Here is a 23080-nt window from a genome sequence, read left to right as displayed (position 1 = left end):
TAGCAGGAAGAATTAGTCCACACGTGGATATGCAAAGATTAAAATATAATCAAATCATCCCCAATTTCTCAGATGCAAAAATATCATTATTCGAGGTACAAGCAAGATGGCCAGGGCAAGGATGGTTCTGGGTTAAACAATATACTTCAGTTTGGAGGTTACACTGAGTTTTTACAATTTTTTAAATAAAATCATTTGAAATCTTTTAAAAAATAGCATAATAGAGCATGCATTTGGCATACATAAAATCATAGGGTAAAAAAATATCCTCAAATCTGTCTCCGTTAGCATACCTGAAGATAAATGAATATTAAAAATCTGGAGACCATTTTTCAAACAGTACTTAAAACTGAATATTCTATTTCAATGCAGGACGCAAATATATTTTTCTCTTTACAAATGTGATTTTTTTTGCTGTGGCATACAGCAGCTCTCTAGTCATTATCGACAAAAATAATAGCAAAGGGAAAATACTGTGGAAATAAGCACTTATCTGGCACACTTACTACTATGGCAGATGCATGGCTAAGCACTAAATAATATACATTCCAGTGTCCTACATTTCACTACTAGCCAAACCTATTTTTATTATACTGACTGTGGAAAAAAAAATGGGTTTATGTAAAGCCTGAGAAAGTTTCCTGCTAAATAAATTGTGTTTTAATACATTCTAATTGTTAGTGTATATATAAATATATTGTATATACAATTAGCATGTATAGAAAGCTGCACTTATGTCCATCACACAAACCAAATATAAATATTTTAGCCAAAGCGTAACATCTAAAAAAAATTATATTTGCTAATAAAAAAAAATGTCATTATAAACAAAATCTCATTTTCACTATAACACTATTACTTAAGAATAATATTATGGATCTGATGATTTTCCAGGATAACCACAGTTGACATCTTGAACGGGATCATTCTTCCGCCATAAAAATTTTTCATTCTTTACCCAAAGTGCATTATTCCAATTGTCTTTTTTATTAACTGGAGATAAAGCTCTCACTTCACATGCTTTTTCAATGACTGACAAGTCAGTGAGTTTATTTAGACTGTCTTCATTTTGCTCATTGAGTATATCCCAAAAGTCTTTAGGACGATGTTTTGCTTTGGTCACTGGTTCTTCGTATTCTGGACTTACTGGGACCTCTGTCTGCCTCTTGGTCTGGCTGGCAAAAAGATCATCCAGTATTGAGGTATCTCCTAGCAAGTCTGTTAAACCGCCGGCCTCCACTTTTTGTTTACCTGTTACTCTATTTCCAGGTTGGTTTTCAGGGGAGGGTTTGCTGGCGCTGGATGGAAGCTTTGTGGATGACCCTGTAACGTTTGATATGCCTTCTTTTTCATAACACTGTTTAGGAGGCTTCTTCCCGTTGACTAATTCAGAAACAGCGTCCAGATCTAGATTATCTGGAATACAGTTGGCAGCAGGTCTGTGTTTAGAAGAGCTCTTTTCTTGAATTGCTTTAGATAAACCATCCATATGTCTGGTGTTTGTTGTGCAATCATTTGTAGTATCGTTTGTGCAATGTGGATCCATAACCTTACTAGATACAGACTCGTTGATTCGGTCTGGTAACAGACAAAGACGTTTTTTTCTTTTTATAGTTATCTCATTTTTGGAATAACTTTTTTTCTGCATTTTTTCCTTTTCAACATTTACAGGTAGAGGAGCTTGCGAAGGATAAAAGTCTTCAGTTACATTGTATCGTTTGGTATAAAATTCTCTCAGCATATCCTGACGCACATCTGATTTCACATTGATAATATGCTGAGCGAATTCTTCTGCTGAAGCCATGCGAAAATATGCCACCATTTCTTCAAACTGCTTCCTATTAAGAAAACAAATACAATGAATAGCGCTATATGCTATTAGAACCTTCCAAAAATGTAATATATAAAAAAGACAAACCAGAACAATTTATCAGTGAATAAAAGGTACATTATCCCTTTACTGATTAGGCTATATTATGGGGAAGGACTTTAGCTTTTTCGACCACCTCATCATTTAATTCAATTTTTTTTCCTGCAGGCATTTTTTTTACGTATAAAACAATTTATTAAAACAGATATAATATTGAAAAAAATATATAAATATTTATCCAATATTATTGTAATATAAATATCTGTCAGATAAATAAAAAATAAAATTCCATAGTCCATATTAGACCTATTTTACATTTACCTGGCTACATGGTATGCCAAGTGAAATAGGGATATTGATCTTTGCTTTCGCGCTACTGAGAAAGCCCCATTGATCCAGACCCAAATGGCACCTGATGGTTTTGTCATCATGAGTTCTGCAACCAATGGCTGCAGCTGTGAGTAAAAATATTAAATGAACTTTTTGTTTTTAAGTTTATTCAAGTCCCCTTGATTTTTATTACGGGAACTTTTTAATATAGTCCGTTTGGCTGCATCCGACATTCTTGTATAATGTATTCTGCAATGAGCGCTATGCATTTATGATTTATTTTTTACAGGTCCAGTTTTAAATGTAGTACAGATTTATTCTGGGTTCTTAAATTACACTTTTCAAATAGGTTACCTTCCTTTACATGTACAACTACACGTATATGATAAATTTGATAGGCGGAGTCAGGATTTATCATTTAGATTATAATGTATCAATCTGTCATGGGACATGATGCAAGGTTTGCCTTAAACCAGATATTTATGTATAGCTTTACATGTCACAAAGAGGAAGAAAAACTAAAACCTCAGACACTCAAAGGGATGAATTATGATTAAATATAATAAATTATAATATTAACAAAAATTACAACATTTTATAGGGTATTTATTTTAACTGCACCTGATAATTATTTTATGATGTTCATGTATAATTAAACCGTCAGATCTTTGGAAAGGCATTTTTTTCTCCTTGCTAAAGTACATTATTTTGATTGTGTTTAGATCAACTTAAGGCTGTATTAGAAGCATCCAAGTTTTCTTTTCTTTATCCCAGTCCAACTTTATGCACGGCTCAATCCAAAAATTATGACCTGTGAATAACCCTAACAATATGTATATCTACAGCATATTACGGGCATGTCTTATCAACGGAGTTCTCCAAACCATAAATCCGTACACAAAGTAATAAATTAACTAGCAGAAAAGGATTTAAAATACTTAATGGTTAGTAAAAAGCAAGATGACGTAAACGATTACAACATATGCCATTGTGTTTGTCAGAAGATATGCCGCTATGAATATTGTCAATAAATATGAATAGGGGCTAGCAAGAGGCACCATTAAGATATGCCAAGTAACACAGACTATTTGAGACTAAAGCTTAACTATGCTCTTTAAAGCTCACATGTTGATGTTTAGCCAGTGGAAGCCCACTAGAAATCCAACTGCTGTCAAATGAATACAAGGTGAACGAGTAAGTAATAAATTCAACTCAACTTGCAGCTCACAAGGACTCAACACAGGAGCTTAAGCGCAACTTGCACATTTTCAGCCCCCACACTAGATGGGTTGCTCGGCGTGTCAATCTTTTATAGCATCTGTAACATTTTACAATTGATGCAGAAAACTGGCGGTATGTAGCGTTAGGACTAAGTGCAGTGGTGCATGAATCGTGTCAGGGGGTCACATGTGCTGGCGTCTCTGCATGATGGTCATGAATGGTGGAAATAATGGTCCTCTATAGCGAGATTTATTTTGCTTTTCACTTCTTTTTCGTAGATCCTGTTATTGCTTTTTTTTTAAGTCTATAAGTGTACTTATTTTAATGATATTGTATCTACTTTGGATTTTGCGAAGACGGGTTACACTTTTCTATGTGGTCTGGATCACAAACATTAGGAAATATTGTGTAAAAATCCTAAAAAAAAATCAATGCCTTTAGACAACACAACATTGATCCTTTAGATAAGCACAAGTGAACTTTGGGGACTCCAGCAATATTTACTAGATTTCTCACAGAGTAAAAAAAAACACATTATTTTGTTTATTAATTATGTCCAGAATCCATTTTGAGGGATTAGCAAATAAATATTTGGATTTTTGGAGATTAAGGATTGGAAATGTAGGACACTGTAGTCTTATTTATCCTTGTTCCAGTTTGGTATTTTGTTTGCAGCTGCCAAAAAAAGTTGTACCTTTCTTTGCCAAGAGAAATGACCTCAGCCTTATTCTGACAGTATGACCTTCTCTGAGATGAGAAACTGCTTTGACTTATTTTCCCCTTAAAAAACAGGAAAATTGTTGAATATAAGCTCCCAGCAAAATTAACTAAACCTACAAATAGAGTAGACATCATTTCACAAAATATGGCCATTTTCGTTTGTCTGGACGTTTTGGTTAGTCTGTGACATTACTAAAGGTTTTAAGGGCAACATATCTGCCACATGTGCAACCTGACAGGTTTGAGTAAGGTTTAACTCCTTAGCGACCAATGATGAGGCAGGCACGCAAAAACTGTTGGGTTTATGAGCAATGACATGCCTGACACATCATGGCATTAGGATAGCTTTCTTTGCTTAAAAGGTGTTGCTGTAATGCCTCTATGTCGAGGTATCTACGTCCACCATACACCGTATGATTGCCTCTTAAGCTTCAATAATGTCGCTGAAATGCCTCGATGGAGAGGGTTCGGCGACACTGAAAACACCCACCCAAGACGCACTGCTCCGGAGAGCGGTCACAGGCGCCACTGCGAGAGATTTTGCCACTCGCAAGATGGCGGCATTCTTAAAAAAATAATAATAATAAAAAAGAAAAGAACAAGTTTCCAAGATCATCTCTCCAGACCATCCTGAGAACTATGGCTCCCCTTGCAGGTTGAATACAGATACTACCTGTGCATGTACTGCCTCTGCCTTTGTAACATGTTCTATATTGGGTACAGAAAGGTTAGTGAGTGCCCCAAATGCTCATAGCCTGTTGAGTTTCATAACTGATAAGATTGAATTTATTATTAAAATATCTACATTCAACTTATGTATCCTCTATTTAACAACATTTTAATCTGGTGATTGAACCACATTATTGTGAAATCATTGCATAGTAAGCTATTAAATCTTTGCTATTAACATATTTGAAAATACCCATAAAGACGTACAACAAATGCATATTGGAGGGTTCTGAAATACACAAGTACCTTGAGGCATGTGTTTGTGCTATGTTCTTATTGAAAGTAAAATCAAGCATACCTTCGGACTGCTTTGGGAGTCTCTCCAATTAGAAAAGTGGCTTCACCCGTCCTGCATACTTTCCTTTGTTTGTGAACAACAGGATACCGCAATACGTTATCACTTTTTGAAGCTTCCGCTTTTGTTTGTAGTAATAATCCTTCTTTTGCGCTGTGTTCACATTTCTAAAACAAGAAAACAATCAGCTAATAAAATGTTTGGTCAATCTAATCAAGAACGTTAGAATGAAGATTCCTTATTCTTTGATAATGCATAGCAAAGCCAATGACTAAAACAGTAGACTCTTTCGCCCCGATTGTAAATGAATCAATATGGTTTAACATATTACTTTTCAAGTGTAGAACAGGAATGGGTATAGTCCATAAAACTGTGGACTTTAAACCAAGCTTGGATAGCTAATTTGTTATAAAAAATTAAGTCACTAAATGACAATGTTATAGCTTCCAAGAAGAACCTTAAAATCTATCATATAGGAGGCTTTGATGCATAATTCTTAGAACCTATGGATTACTCAGATGGGAACTTCAGTAACCTTGTCTCATAATAATTATATTGGCTGAGCAATGGATCGGTTGATTTTCTTCACTGGTTGAGCATTTAATTTAAGGAGTAAAATGAGTTTTTTTTTTTATTGTACAAACTGTTATAGTAATCATCTTCCAAAACAGAAATTTTAAACAAACAAACAAAAAAAAAACACCATTCAATAGAACATTGCAAAACTTGGCAATATTTTCTATTAACTTTCTGATATCAAATATGGATGGGAAAAGTAGCCAACCACAGTAAAAAGCTCCCCTGGAACTCTTGTATAAGCTAGTAGGTGAGATGTCTGTGGCCAAACGCTTGTCCTTCAAGTGTAGGAGTGGGGAGCAAGGAAAGAGGAAAATGCATTTGGGGGCCTCTGCTATATTCTATAAATATAGAGTCATTTAAGTATATATATAGATATATATATATATATATATATATATATATATATATAACCGTTGTGGCAGAAAAATAACTTCTTATATATTATGTCCGGTTTTATCGGTTTTAACATTTTAATTAAAGACTAACAAAACATACCCGCTTAAGCTTGCTGCCACAACACAATGTATTCAAGCAAAACTAGACATAAAAATTGCACCATCTACTGTACCAATCCATACATTTCTAGTCATCCCAACTTGGTCTAACTGCTTGGCATTAAATAAAAAATGAAAAAAATGTGTCAATATGTTATAAGTTGAATATATCATACTTTAATGATTGTACTGAATTAACATGAGCGTGTTAAAATAACTTTAATGTCACCTTAGAACAAGCCAACAGACATCTTGGTTGAGCATGGTCTTAATGAGAAAACCATTCGCTAACATGATCTTGGGGTTTCATATTACTATACACTGTGTTTTACATTTTGGACACACATGACAGAAGGAAATTATCAATCAACATCTCATATTTTATGTCAACTTTTGTTAAAGTACAAAAAAAGAAATATTTTACAGGGTGTTAATTACCAACATTAACATTTTTTTTAACACAACTTATTGTGTCTGACGTGGTTATAACTATTTGCTTAATGACAAAAAATAAATGAAATTATAATTTCTTCTGAATATTAATATAAATCTGTATGTATATATTTAAGTACATGGGGCTTTACAGTCATATAAAAAGTATAGTAGAGAATTGATAAGGTACAATAGATATAGGTATATATTAGGAAAGAAGGTTCCTGTCACCAAGGGTGTATTCTAGGGAATTCCTCTATGCATTTGCATTAAAAAAAACATAAAATACAAAATAAGACAGCCATCAGTTCCAGTGTAACATAACTTAAAGCGAAGAAAGATTGCTACACAAAATAATTATCACAAGAGAAAATAAAACTAAGTTTAGCAATCCCTGCAAAGAACTAAAATTCACAATACCTGCCACAAGATGCCATGCCAAGCTTTTTCAAATAAACAGATAGTAAAACAAGATCTGACATTGCCTAGTATAAGATATTTTCAGTATAGGATGGATAATGGAAACAGATCTAAATGTACAATACACGTAGGTTGTAATATATGACAACCTAACATTTAATCGTTTAACAACAAATTGTATTCAGTGCAGGAGGATGAACCACGGAATATTTCAAGTGTGATTGAAAAGCTTATTTACAAAGCTGGGAATCATTAACTTGGCCCGCCATTCCTAATTTTACAAATACATTGAGGCCGGTGTTCTATTGGGGTATTCTAAACAATATACATGGGAAGCCTCAAGGGCAACAATGCAAGCACATTGTTTCTCACTAGGGGTAATATAAACATGACACCGAGTCACAGGAGACATGGTACTTTGGAACTCAAAACATTTTCCACAGCTTCCCAGATACAGAACTGTTTAAAATTTAGGACAAGTGTTCTTGACAAATTCACTTGATCTCACCATTTTTTCGGCATCAACCGAAATGACATCAATCTGGTAAGACTTCTTAGAAGAAGAAAACAAAATCAGCTATCTCAAAGTCCTTATAAGACTATAAGTTTACACCAACTTAACAGTAAAAAAAAGAAGAACACGTGTATCAAATAATATAAGACTTTAAGCAATTATTTATGGAAAAGAACTAAAGTTTTCAACAAAGAATTGTGTTGTAATAACTAGCATACCAGCCTAGTCATGCAAGGTTTTTTTTTATTATTTCTGAGAACCTCTATCTTCACTAATTTTTGAGGAACAATGAATGCACGTGGCCACAATACTTTTGTTTACACATCTGTTCAAATATATATATATAAAAAATGAAAACATATATACTGGGATAACGTCCAAATCCGATAAACTTAGAAAGTTATTAAACCTACTTGTCTCTGCAAAGACCAAAAGAAAAAAAAAGAAAGAAGAAAAGAACATGAAATTACTGTGAAAACACAAATTGTAAATAAATCAACACAGATGGCATTTTCAACTCAAAAGAACACAAAAATGTTTTAATTGCATTTGTAATAACATGTTAAGAAACCCTTGTCCTTTTCAAATTAACCGGTCAAGGACTTTGCCTGGAGGTACAAAATGTTACAGTAAACACAATTTTGTAAGATTTAATTCTAGAGTAAGCTTAAGACAACCATGAATTATCCTTGAATTGTCTTAAAGCAGCATTCTGGGATCTGTGCCAATCCGTTACAAGACCTACCACAAAGTCGCACTGAAAAGAGAGTTCATTTAAATGTCTGATTTGTTCACAGTGAAAAGAGATGCTTTCAATATCTTCATCTTCCTGATGCAATCTGTTTAACAATCTGCTGTATGATGAAGAGATTTAAACATCTTTACCACGATGTCTCCTGAAGGAAAATCTAGAAGTATGTGAACACATTACTTTATTTCCTGCTTTTCCGTAGAAGCCCCAGGGGAAAATTTAGTAGCCAGTTGTGCAACCATTTTAGACTGGCATTTTCATAAATATCCATTATCATGGAGCATATAAATGAAACAGTATGAGTGCCAACACTAAATATGGATGCACGCATGTTTAATGTGATAACTGAGAATCTTATCATTACAGCACTATTATTATGGAACAGAGGAAAGCACACCATGCACACAACGGGAAACCGATTTGCAGGTCGATATCTGTGAGTAGGTGCTCCGGGTGGTCACATAATGTGCCTAGGGCCATTTGTGATGTTTTATACCATAATAGGCCAGAAGTTATTTAGGATTTTATTGTGGTTATTTTCTATTAAACCACTTTGAGAGAAATTACTTTTTCATGAGGTCTTCAAAACAGTGGTCCATCGTGACCACAGACAGCATGGATTGTAATTTGCTCCATTTCTTAGCAAATGTCATCTCTTGACCAGTTGTCCCTCTGCCAGCTAGAGCAAGCATTACTGTTACTATAATTCAGGTGGATCATATGAAAGGGAAATCATGATTGACCAAAGAGAGTAAAAGTGCTAAAAATATGCTTAAATGTAAAAAAAATAAAATGTTGTCCTTAAGGGGTTAACTATGCATACATTCACGTTGTAAGAACGACACCACCTAACAGCCTCTTTAAACGCCCTTGTTGTTTTTGTTGCAGCAGCCTTGAGGGGCCTTGCCCATTTCCACTTATGGCATCATCCAAATCAAAGTAGGGATCGTTCCCAACCTCGGTTATTACATTTTTCACCAAGTAACACTAGAATGACCACGTGATCCCTGGTTAGGCATTTTACATTCTATAGCAAAAGTGAGCAGAACCAAGGATTCGATGCTCAAGTTTTGTAACTCGGAATGTTTTACTTGGATCAAACCATTATTTCACATTAAATAGTTTAATGACAAATTTTTTTTTTTTTTAAAAAACAATCCAATAGACAATATTGAACAAATGCTGACACACCTAAAAGTATTAATATCCACATTCATTGTTTGTTTAACATGTCATTCAATACATCATGCAAACTTTTTATTGGGGCTATATCACACTTCAACCCTTGCTGGGTGGGCTCTGCTGAGGAAGGAATTAGCAGCCTGCTAAACTTGCCAATATAAACCCAACATGACCGCAGCTTAAGGGAACACACAAATAAATGTTCACAACAATATCTACCAAGTTTAAACATCAAATTATAAACACATCTTACTAATACACTTAGTAATACGCCTGACGTTCAAGTTTATTTTACCTGGCCTTTCACGACCAATTGTTATCCCTAACTCGCTATGCAAAAGAGTACAATTACCTATACCCACAGCTATGGTTACAAGCTACAAGATCCTGCTACTTTCTTGTCTACTCCTTTTTAACCCATTATCTGGGAGTTACTACATGCTTGTTTGGTAAGATATATATATATATATATATCTGTTCTTGCATCTCTCATGTCAAAAACGTACTTGACATGCAAGATAATATACATTGTAGTATACAACTGCCATATCACAGTAAAAACACACGCAACTTTACACATCTTCTACAAAGCGTTGGCTGGATCAAACTATCTACCATCTTGTGTTAGTTTATCTCCCTGTTCCATTTGTCTTCTTAAGCTTCCCCATCATATATTATTTCCTAGACCTCTGAAATTCCATGCACAGAACTACCAGACTCCTAAAAAGTCCACCTAATCTTACTGCTCATTTCAGAAGTTCAGTGTTTCATTCTGGAGCAAGGAGGAGAGAGAGTCACAGATTAAAAAACATGAAGGCCACCATAACATCGTCAGACTGCTGTGTGAATGGCAAACCAGCTATATAATATAATGTAAGAACTCTGGAAAGTGCTGCTCCTTCAGAGCTCGATGACTCAATAACTTACTCTGTAAGTGCAAAGTTGATGTAAGTTACGATGATGGTGGCGGGTCTAACACAAATGATACTAATAAGGAAATTCAATACAATTCAAATACAAATGAGTCAAGAATTCCTCATATAACCCTTGGGACACCCAATGTGGAAGCACATTCTCTCCCAATCTTGTTTTAACCTTTGAAAGTAAAATAAACATGAGTCATGAGCTGATGTTAACAATTTGTTGAATATCATTTTTTTTTTTTGCCATCCAAGTGCAGAATTATTCTGTAAGCATTACTGGCAAAATCCAAAATGCCTTCTACACGTCTACATGAAATCTTTCCCATGTACTTGTGATGGAAAGGATACCAAAGAATGAGAGAGAGTGTATTCGTAACTACTAATTTAAAAGAGGACTTTAATCCAAGTTAGGAAACTGGAATTGGATGTTAAAAGCATGTAAAACAGTCACAGATCTAAGGCAGAATGAATAATTTTTTGAACTGCTTGCTACTCTTGCTCATAGGTTGGTCTCTCTTAGCGACTAACCAGATTACATATAAAAAGGGTAATCTGGTGCATTGTTTTATCACCATAGCAACATGCCTGGGAATTTGCCAGGTTTATCCAAGAGTCTCTGACAAATGTTTATTCACGCCCACTCCTGCCCACTGATGGCTGCCACACCTCCAGGAGAGGCGGAGCCCCAGGAAGTTCTGAGGTAATTATAGTAACCAACAGAATGATGTAATCAGCAAGAACATTGAAATCATTGTGGAGTGTTACACTACTCTTAAAATGTTACACCTTTCTGGGTCCACTGCTTGCATTTGTGGTTCTTTTAATTTTCTTTTTAGTCCAAAATAGTTAGCTTAAGGGCTTTTGCGATTTATGACAAAATTGCATATACTGTATTGGCCCGAATGTAGGCCGCACTTTTTTCCCCCACTTTAAGTCTTTAAAGTGAGGGTGCGGCCTATATTCGGGGTCTAGCGCCCGACAGCGCCGGGCAGGCAGCGGGGTTAGGATACAGATCCCCCGCAGCGGTGCAGGGGACCTGCATCCTACTGTCTGATACGCTCAGACAGCCTCCCCTCCCGGCACTTTCCACGGGGGGAGTACCGGCACGGGAGGTTGTCTAAGCGCATCGCACGGACGTTCACCGGCAGCGGCGATGCGCCGTTGCCGGTGAACGTGCGCACGATGCATTCTAACCCCCCCCCGACTTACCAGGGCAGACTCCCGGGTGTCTTGCAGGGCCGGCGGAAGACATCTACGCAATACGCGTATACAACTTCCGGTGCCGGCACTTCCGCTGAGTGCCGGCACCGGGAGTTGTATACACGATGTGCATAGATGTCCCCCTCCGGCCCCGTAAGACACACGGGAGTCTGCTCTGGTAAGTCGGGGGGGGAGGGGGAGGACAGATTGGCAGCATATCGCGGGGAGGACAGAGTGGCAGCGTATCTCGAGGGGGGGAGGACAGAGTGGCAGCATATCTCGGGGAGGGGGAGGACAGAGTGGCAGCATATCTCGGGGAGGGGGAGGACAGAGTGGCAGCATATCTCGGAGGGGGAGGACAGAGTGGCGGCATATCTCGGAGGGGGAGGACAGAGTGGCAGCATGTTTTTTGGTGCTTTTTTAAAGAAAAAAACTTTTTCTTTAAAAAAGCACCAAACTTTTAGGGTGCGGCCTATATACAGGGGCGGCCTATATCCGAGCCAATACGGTATATAAAAAAAAAATTAAAGGTGTTTAGTTGGCTTAAAACACAGAACTTTGATCCAGCAACTGTAAATCCAGTCTTACACGTATGTTTTTTTTGTTTTTTACACAAACGTGGGTAAAAATGAAAATCTCTTTCGACTGCCCAGAAGTTAAACAAACAAAAGTTCTTTATAAATTACTGGCTACCAATAATATTGTAATAAACGTTTCTTTTTTTCTTTTTTTTAGTTTTAGGAAAATTGGATAAATGGGATCTAAATGTCCTGTGTGTTGCACTCCGGTGTTTAGTGTACTTTGTCATGCGCTACGTGCACAATGTTGACAGCGGGCTCGAGTCTCTCTTCTACACCACGCTGCAATAACATAAAGATGGGTTTTATCATTAATCCAGGTTCTACCACAAAGCATCCTGTTATGCCTCTGTTTAACACCAGCGAGAGAGCCAAACGTCTGTCATCCAGTTTCAGAGATTAAGCTCTTCTTTTATAGTCTGATACTTATACCAATTTATACAAAATATAGATATGGTTTCTCGGTGCTGATACCCTCTATAGTTTGGCTTGCGTATGACAGCTGGTAGGAAGCAGAGAGTAGTGTAGCCCCCTTCCTCAGTCACCACATTTTGGTTACCATGGCGATTAATCCTGAATTGAATGGCCGCCTTTGTACAGTTCTTTTCAGCTAACTTTACGTAAACTTAAACGAAAATCATGCGGCTGATTAGAAGAAGTAAAAAAAAAAAAAAAAGCTGCATATAATCTGTAGGTATAGTGCTAACACTGAACAACAGACTTTCATATAGCGAAAAGGTAATTATAACACGGGATAATATCAGTTTTTCCAAAATCCTTCGACTCTGGCTCGTAACCAATTATTCAGCGGAAACTTTTTCCCCAGCAAGTCTTTTTTTGACCATTTCTATACTAGGAAAAACAAAAAGTCTCAGGTCCAGGCCAAGTGATCCTGAAACATTACACTTTCAGACATGTATCAAGGATCTTTCAGTTCTTAACATGCTTAGCGTGTTCTAAAGGCTGAATTCAAACTGCAGCGAAATTCGACTTCTGCTTTGTTAATTAATCTGGATGCTAGTTGGTATGCACTGGAAGATTACAGCACACAGCTGCATGCAACACTTTCAAAACTTACCCCATTTAAAAGGAACATCCGGGGGAAAAAAATAATAAAAAATAAATAAATAAATATATATATATATATATATATATATATATAGATAGACAGACACACACTGTATATTTATTAAGTAAAATATGGAGTGGAAGTTTTACAAATACATCAACTGAAAAATCACTAGAGCCTTTCTTAACACAGATGACATTATTATATAATTACAGAGAACATATAAATTGTATATACCTGTGTATTGATGAATGCGAGCTGGTGGTTGGTAGGACATTATGCTGAACATACGTTTTATTTCCTTTTTTGTTCCGCCAACCACAGTAGGCAGTAACTTCATGTTATTAGGAGCAGCTTTATATTTCAGGGTGTGCTGTCCATGGACAATTTCTACCCTCTCGTTTTATTATATATATATATATATATTCAAACTGGCTATTAGGACAAAATAACAAAAAAAAGTAGATTGTGAGGCTCCAGTAGGCATTAACAGAAAGAGCCATGCAGAGTGGCCACAGAGCACCAACACCTGTGCCTGATCTCACAAATGCTTTTTTCTGAAAAGGCACAGATTCCCACAGTCCAAAATCTTGTGGAAAGCCTTCCCTGAAGAGTGGATGATGTTATAGCCACTAAGAGGGGCCAACTTCATATTAATGCCCATGGAATGAAATGTCATATAGGTGTGATGACCAGGTGTCTACAGCTTTTGACATATATTGTAGATACAATTTTTCAAAACATATAAATTGGTTATTTTACACACAATTACTAAATATCATTTATTTGTGCAAGCATAAGGTCAACATTCTGGGAAACAACAGTTCTGATTTGATGCGCGTGGCAAGCAGCAAGAAAATAATTGAAATTCAAATATGCAAAGTATTTATTCCTACCTTGTTGACTGGTGGCGTAATATTAGCAGGGAGCTGGGAAAACTGGTTTAACTCAAAGACATCTCTTACGGCCCTTCGACTCATGTGATTCTCTGCTTTGCTCGAGCCAACAACATTTTGGTTGGAATGGATATAAGCAACACCCTCAACTCCATCTGAATTAAAAAAAATAAGAACATGATATTATACAAAACGAAAAAGTGTTTTCCTATGTAAAATATGCCCTTTTTTAATGTGGTGTACCCTTGCAAATGCATAGAGGGATTCCGGATTCCATATATATTTGCTCCTTTCCCCACCCCACAGCTATTTGCCATGTAGGAGAGGCATTTGAACGAACTGTGTTCATCAACAACCATAAACTTAACCCCTTAAGGACAATGGGCGGTCCCAAAACCCATTGAAAACAATGCATTTTGAGCCCGTACATGTACGGGCTTTGTCATTAAGAGGTTAAACACTAAGTGTACTAAAATATATGTACAGTATACTACATAGTCTAAGTATGTCAAGGAATTGCCAATCATTTAAGAAGGTCCATCGGCGCTTCAGCTGCTGCAGACTATGGTCTTCACAAATCTCACCAAAATGATTATTATATGAGAATTATGAGAACAACTTTTAGTGGGAATGGTTAACCTGCTAGAGCATGTACTTAATCTTTTACAAGATGGATGCCAACCTTGGGAACAAATAAAAATAAGTAAATTATATTCACTGGAAAGCCACTGGATGGCTGATAATTGAACCAATCAAATGTTAGTTTAGTTTTTCCAAAATAATAAATAATTTTCTTCAAAGCAATTACCTAGCACTCTGTCCACAGAATCAACCTTTTTTTTGACAATCTTTTTATTAATGTCAGCATCCTCGTCCATTTTCTGTGGCTTCACACTACTTCTGTGTGTAAATCTTTGTAACTTTGCATGAACTTGTTTCTGGCCCTTGAAGTTTCCAGCTCTTTGGTCTCCGGTATTAAGACGAATCTTCTTGTTGTGCAGGTGATCATCATCAGAGGATGAAAATGAATCTATTGTTTGGGAATCTTTGTCTGGACCACTTGAATTTCGAAAAGAATGATCTTTTCGGGTCCTAATCTGCTTGGACTGCCTCAGTCGTACAGGCGTGGTTTTTTTATTGGGTATTTTAATGTCATCAGACTCATCACTAATATTGTCACAACTACTATCTGTAACTTGATGTTTACTAGTACCAGGTTTATCAAATTCTGCCATGTGCCTTAATTTTAGACCTAACTTCTCTGCTTCTGGTGTCTGGGAGGACCGGATGACATCATCACTCTCACATGAGCTGCTCTCAGTCTCCTGGGCATCATTAGCCTCTTTTGAAGTTTGATGTTTATTTTTTCTTATTGTGTATGTGTCATCTTCAGAATCCGAAGAAATGTTCCATTCTGGGGTAGTCACTCTTTTTGACTGTCTTCTATACACGGGGCTTTTACTGTTTTCCTGAAGGACCAATGCATTCTTCTTGTTAACATTGCAGTCATTGTGTGCATTGTTGATACTACTTCCTGAAAGGTCAGGGTTCATGCTTCGGGCTCGGGGAACTTTCTCGAGCATTCTGGAAAACCCAAACTGTTGTAATATGAGCTGTCTACGACTGTCAGCAATATCAGGACTTTTCAAGGATTTCAACTTTGATCTTCCTTTTACTTCTTCGTCACTATCACTGCTGAAGTCAAACATTTCATTCTGGAGTTGTTGGCCATGTTTCACATGTGTTATATTCTCCTCGCTGTCAGTATCCTGTCAATGAAAAAAATAATCCTAATATAGATCACATTTAATTAAACAGCATAGTAAATCACTGAAACACAGGTCTACCGCTTGCCAAACATCACGAGAAAAACACCCTTTCATACACCAACAGCTAAAAATGTGTATTTGAAAACAGTGGTTGCAGTATTATGCAATTAAAACCATATTAATTTAATTCATTAACATTGCCCTGTAATTAAATTTTACTTTGTACTTTAATACACATTCTTTACCTGTAATGAAAAAGTAAAGTGGGATACCCCCCCATGCTTCCCGATTCAAGCCAGTTTGGGCTTCATAAAGCAGCCAATCACAAGCAAGTGAACATTCACACCAAACTCAATGGGAGAACTTTCTGCAGGTGCAAGTCTTGTTAGAGATCTTGTGTGAACCAGTACTGGAGCTGGCTGGTACTTCCTAAAGCAAGATGCAGTTAAGGTTCTTGTTTATGGTCTTATCTCCCATCTTCACCATTGTAAGTCTTAGCTGGTCTCCATCATTACTGTCTTGTCTCCTTCAACTTTATCATGAATGCTCCTTTCTTATCGCTCCATTAACGCCTCTACCCTCTGTCAATCTCTTATCTGGTTGCCTGTACACTTCAAAATCCTGACTTCTTTATGCTCTTCAAAGAGGTTACCATACTTACATATCCTCACTCCTTCTCCATATACACACACCTAGCTTGTCACTCTGTTCATTCGATGATCTTTGTCTGTCCTCTGCTCTGATTCCTACCTCTCATACTCACAAGATTTCTCAAGGGCTGCATCCATCTTTTGTAAGGCCCTTTCACAGATTACCAGACTCTTGCCTTCTGTCCTTCAAGTCCCTCAAGACCCACTTCCTATCAATAAATATCCAAACTCCCTTTCTCCCACCTACCTATAGCTCAACTTTCCTACGCATTCTCTAGCTTTTGTACTGTACATATGTCTAAAATGTGACTAGTGTGGCTGGTCTATGGCAAAGAATGGCACTCGTGTAATATAATATACCTTAACTCCATGTAATTGAGGAGGACCCTCCTCATTTTTCTCTCAGTAAGTCTTAGTTATGTCTTGTTTACCTATTGTACGGCAATATGTGATGGCTCTATATTAATCAATAAATATTAATATTACTGAAGCAATGTTACCTTGTCATTTATATACAACCAGCTCTACTACCATACATACAAATTCTTATGGTGTCCCCATTTTCAAATGCAAAGGGATTCCACGGAATCCTCCCATATGCATTTGCCCCTTCCACCCATACTCCATGCAAGAGATGCGTTCGGCAGAATATTTCACCATATTCACTGTTTTGTTGTTTTAAGGTGTGAGTCTTTACATCAGGAAAAACAGGCATATAGGAATGGTTCTTATTTCAAAATCCATGTATCTACCAGTATGTAAAATTGTATTTATTATTATTGTTACTGAAAGACATTAAAAGGGTTAGCAGGTTGTCAAAATCCACTGTAAATGTCTCTGTCAAACTGTAAAATCGCGTACACCTTTCTTAAATCTCTTGGAACAAAAGACTTGATTTGATGTACGAATCATATCATAGCATAAAAATGTATTTTGGCAATCATAGTCACGTTACGATCATTAACTGTACTAAATGCAAATTCTGGCTTTTGGGAATAAAGAGCTTTTCATTCAATCAGGATCTCTGGCAATGTGTGTGATTTATGACAAGGCATAATTTATTCTACACACAGGCTTCCAACTTTTCATGTTATGTGACTTTCATATTAAACAATTTTCTAGTCCAAACACTACATAATTAAGTTATTTGTAATAAAAACATACAGTGAGGGTGGGCCACAACTTCAGTAAGCTAGGAGCAGGACAAAACCGCTGAGCCAATTGTATTATATCTGGGCACACACTGATGATTTCAGCAACTATTTCAAAAATGCATCAAAGAGCACCTTATATGTAAAGCACATGTCTTATACACGAGGTCATGGAGCCAGTTCAACATGAATTTTCTTTTCCCGAACACAAGACAAAAAACCAACAAACTATGAGGGATGGCTAAGCAATAACCTGCAGCATACTGTGAACGTTTATTATGGCTCCTAACTCCCATAGAGGAATTACATCACTGACGTCGTTTCACAAGCAGCAGAGTGCCACGGACTGAAACCTTTAGTGCTGGGGGATGGAACGCATTCTTCACCCCTGGAAGGCTGCTCCAATTTATTACACCTTCTATAAAGCTTACACGTTATGTAAAGAAATTATATATATATATATATATATATATATATATATATATATATATATATACATACGGTATCTCACCAAAGTGAGTACACCCCTCACATTTTTGTAAATATTTTATTATATACAATGTAAAGTAGTGAGTGTACAGCCTGTATAACAGTGTAAATTTGCTGTGCCCTCAAAATAACTCAACACCTTGGCAACAAAAGTGAGTACACCCCTAAATGGAAATGTCCAAATTGGGCCCAATTAGCCATTTCCCCCTCCCCGGTGTCATGTGACTGTGTTATAAGGTCTCAGGTGGGAACGGGGAGCAGGTGTGTTAAATTTGGTGTTATCACTCTCACACTCTCCCATACTGGTCACTGGAAGTTCAACATGGCACCTCATGGCAAAGAACTCTCCGAGGATCTAAAAAAAATGAATTGTTACTGTACATAAAGATGGCCTAGGCTGTAAGAAGATTGCCAAGACCCTGAAACTGAGCTGCAGCACGGTGGGCAAGACCATACAACGGTTTCACAGGACAGGTTCCACTCAGAACAGGCCTCGTCATGGTCGACCAAAGAAGTTGAGTGCACATGCTCAGCATTATATCCAGAGATTGTCTTTGGAAAATAGACGTATGAGGTTCAGGGGGTGGGGGGTCAGCCCAGAAGGAAGCCTCTTCTAAAGATGATGCACAAGAAAGCCAGCAAACAGTTTGCTGAAGACAAGCAGACTAAGGACATGGATTACTGGAGCCATGTCCTTTGGTCCGATGAGACCAAGATAAAGTTATTTGGTTCAGACGGTGTTAAGCGTGTGTGGCAGCAACCAGGTGAGGAGTAGAAAGACAAGCCTACGGTCAAGCATGGTGGTGGGAGTGTTAAAGGAGACATCAGGTAAGCCAAGAGTATATCATGAATAAAATGAAATAGTTTGAGAAAACAAAACCACGCACGTTGTTTGACTTTCTTTGCAATGTCTCTAAATGTGAAATCACATTAGAGGACTATTTGAATGATTTACTAGTGCAAGACAGTAATACCATGGTCATATATCAAAACTAGGCAGTTCCAGTCACGCATCTGCACAAATGGCACAATATTCATTTTCAGTCTTATTGCAATCATCAAATCATCTGTTTTTATTTCTAGCAAACCACATAAAATATATATTTAGGTTGTGGTGGAGACACATCGTAATGATCCACAGCAGGAAATACAGGAAAAAAAAGAGCTGTTATGACTATGGCAAGTTAATTAAATAACAATTTACTTCTCACACGTGTCACCAATTAATGCCAGAAAATATTCCACGCTTCCTAGGTAATATTTCACAAAAAGCATCTCTGTACTCTTCATGGGTTGCGAAGACGCCGTTGGACTTCCAAACTAACAGACTGGGACCTTTGTTACTGGTTCATAACAGTTGTTGTTGTTTAATGTCAACATGAATTATAAAGATTTATTCTTTATCTGGCTACCACCCAAAAAACTAAACAAAAATACACATTCCACTATGATACAGTTTTTTTTGCACGATAACTATAGACAAAGAAAATCTTTTACATATTTGTGGATTTTCCAAAAACAAATTGTTACTAATGAAAATTCTACAGGCTGTTTCTATGACTAATAGATTGTGTGTATTTCATGGCAACCAAACTAAAAAGAAATTATTGATTTAAATCAGATTTTTTCAAATCCCTAAAGAAAAGGAAAGGAACGCTTACCGTTGGTGTTTCGCTCTTTCCTTGACTTAGATACATGGCGGCACTCATGATCCCAGCTTCAACTTTACCTTCTCGCTACAAGAGAAGAAAACACAGCCATAAGCATACGTTTTATGATCATCAACTTTTTATGGATATCAATATCCATTGAGACTAAAATAGTCAGAAAAACACATGCTAGTTTTGATGACCTTTGTGCCATTTAAGTTATTTCTGTAATTAAATTGATTATTTATAGTCTGTGTACAAGGGGGTGATATACCTTTACTAAAAATGAATATTACCTGCATAAATCAAATTACATAAAAAATCCAAAACTTTCGGCTGGACCACAGAAATATAGAACACTACCTTACACTTGGCAAAAGAAACATACATTATACTTACAATTTAAAATGAATAGAAAATCTAATTTCATTTTTAGAATAATTTAGTATTAATTATGGCACAGGTGCCTTTCCACTGATTTGTTATTTTATTCTATCCTCTAAAGATTTTAACACATAAAAAACAAACTTATTCAAATAGGGATTTTACTACTATGCTACTATGGCACCACACTATCTGTGGTTTGTTGCCACAGATACAGAAAAAAAGCTACATTTCACAACTATTTCAAGGGAAAGTCAGGGCAACCATCAGTATGAATTCTGCAATTATTTGCAAACATTGTGAATTCAACAATACACCGTATTTGCTCGATTACGACCCTGATTATAATACGACCCCCCAAAATTTGAATATTAAGAAAAAAAAAGAAATAGCCTGAATATAAGACTACCCTATAGGAAAAAAGTTTTATTAGATATGCCTTATACCCCCGATATGCCACTTTGCCCCGTATATACCACTCTGCCCACCAGAAATGCCTTATACCCCCTATATGCCACTCTGCAGCCCAGATATGCCTTATAACCCTATATGCCACTCTGCCCCCCAAATATGCCCCCCCAACTTACAGATGCATCCCTAGACTTGTCCCCCGTGCTCCAGACTCCCTGATTTCAAGTCGGGGCAGCCGGTGGACGTCTGCACGTTGCGCGCAGACAACCTCTGCTGCTACGCAGGACTTCCACTGGGGCTTCTATGACTGAGCACCAGAAAGTCACGTCAAGCCGGTGCTCCATCATAGAAGTGCTGGCGGAAGTGCCAGCAGCGGGGGGTTTTCTGCGCGCATAGCGCAGACATTCACCGACTGCCAGAGAGGAGGATCCAGGTCTCCTGCAGCTCTGCGGGGATCCTCCATTCTGGTGAATGTTTGCGCAATGCGCACAGACAACCCCCGCTGCTGCCGGCACTTCCACAGGGGCTTCTATGGTGGAGCATCGGAAGGTAATGTCACCCCGCGCTCCATCATAGAAGCCCTGGCAGAAGTGCCGACAGTAGCGGGGGTTGTCTGTGCGCATCGCGCAAACATTCACCGGCTGCCAGAAAGGAGGATCCAGGTCCCCTGCAGCGCTGCGGGGGATCTGGATCGTTGTCTTATAGTCAGACCTCTATGGGGAAAAATACTTGTCTTGTAATCGAGCAAATACGGTAAATGGGACAACACCTTCCCAAACCATGCCAAATGCTAATAATTCATGGGAAAAAAAGACATGTCATTGTGTGATAGATTTTAAATGGTCCCTACCATACTGGAACCTGTGTTAAAAAAGTACGTGTGTGAATGAAAGACCGGTCTTACCTCTAAAATATCTCTCGTTAAACAGGTCCCATGGGTTCTTAATTTGAACAGGTTATGGACACCAAATAGTTCTCCCTTATGTTCCTTTGATCCTTGCACAGCTTCAAAATAACGCTTGGCATTCTCACTTCCTACCACGACGCAGTGAAGTTGCTGAAATTGCACAAAATGCATGTCAATTTCCAACAAACAGCCTTTGTTTCAACAAACAGCCTTACACTTCTGAAGCAATGTTCTGTTACTTGACAATATACCAGTGTGTGAGTGTAAAAACAAACACTTGTAAGAATACGCCGCACATTTAGTCATGAATACAGTAGATACTAATAACCAGGTACTGAATTTGTTGCATGTGTTCGTTGGTCCTTTGGCTGTCGGCGAGCAGCAAGAATAGGAGGCAGCATTGATATTTTGCTGTCCTGATGGTTTTCCCTTTTTGGATCTGTATAGATCATTGAGTTTGTGTACTAGTTGAAAGATTTAATTCATGTTGTAAATTTTATGTTGAACATTACTACCAAGTTGTTTCTCACTGGGGCTTTTTTTCTTTTATAGCTCCTATATGTAAGGGGAGGTTATACAGTTACATTTGTGCAATACTGGTACCTCTATTTCTGTTTGTGTTTAATTTTGTCCCCTTTTTCTTTTATATAAACAGATATATGGATATGGATATGTCAATTCTACTTGATCTTGATGGCACAACTATGGAGGTTCTGTCTCCCTGGTATGTTACATTGTTAGAAAATGTCTCAATGACAATAAAAATACAATTAAAAAAAAAGAAATAGAAAATAGGTGGGGATTAGGTGTAGCGAATCAAACAGTGTGGGATTGAACAGGAATTGGACAGACATAAGGGGATCCAGAAAATAAGACAAGAACAAGGACCAAGTAAGGTCTGAGATATTATAGCAGGTAGAACATGGCCAACACTGGGGAACATGCAGCAACATGGTTGATTTTATTAAATATAAATATTCTGGCTGTCCTTTTTAACTAGCCTGATAGGAGATGTTTAACCTAGTGCTAGATTGTACAAGAAATGACCATGGAACACTATTTGGATTTCAGTTTCCATACTTAACAGGACCCTAATGCAGGCACACCAACAAATATTACAAATTAAAGTGCTTTATAAGTACTGCAAATATATTGATTTCCTGGAAAAAAACACTCATCTTTGGGAGACACTGTAGCTCAAGAGCTGTAGAGCATTGTGATCTAGTGCCAGTGGGGGCTACTTGAGGCTGCCAGTGACTAGCAGTAAAGAGCTGAATTCATTAGGCAGCTGAAGCTGGCTCGCGGTGAGTATAGCATGCATGCGCGGTAGCAGGCAGGGGGATGCGTTCAGTTGATTGTGTTTCCTGAAAGCCAAGGAGCAGTTGGGGTCAAGAAAAGAGGGCAAATACTTGGGGGGATTCTGCTGAGTCCCGCAGGGGAAACATGTTAATTTAACGGTGACACTCA

General features: G+C 37.5%; 1 protein-coding gene across 2 annotated transcripts in view; it reads right to left on the bottom strand.

The window, feature by feature from the left end:
• Positions 1-77: 77 nt before the first annotated feature.
• Positions 78-23080, bottom strand: part of ERCC6L2 (ERCC excision repair 6 like 2) — a 47793-nt gene continuing 24790 nt past the window's right edge. Inside the window, exons 8-13 of one of the 2 annotated variants that reach the window (XM_053467500.1) lie at positions 21611-21763; positions 19924-19998; positions 15012-15972; positions 14204-14358; positions 5169-5332; positions 78-1838 (exon numbers count right to left, since the gene is read on the bottom strand). In XM_053467500.1, the coding sequence (XP_053323475.1) occupies positions 872-1838; positions 5169-5332; positions 14204-14358; positions 15012-15972; positions 19924-19998; positions 21611-21763 (2475 nt within the window). In that variant the 3' untranslated portion in view covers positions 78-871. Of the gene's footprint in view, positions 1839-5158; positions 5333-14203; positions 14359-15011; positions 15973-19923; positions 19999-21610; positions 21764-23080 lie in introns of those variants that run through there. The other variant, XM_053467511.1, reaches the window with a different exon arrangement.

This window comes from Spea bombifrons, chromosome 1 (genome assembly GCF_027358695.1).
Source record: "Spea bombifrons isolate aSpeBom1 chromosome 1, aSpeBom1.2.pri, whole genome shotgun sequence".
NCBI classification, from domain to species: Eukaryota; Metazoa; Chordata; class Amphibia; order Anura; family Pelobatidae; genus Spea; species Spea bombifrons.
Note: the sequence above shows the minus strand (reverse complement) of the source record. Positions and strands in the feature narration are given on the sequence as shown.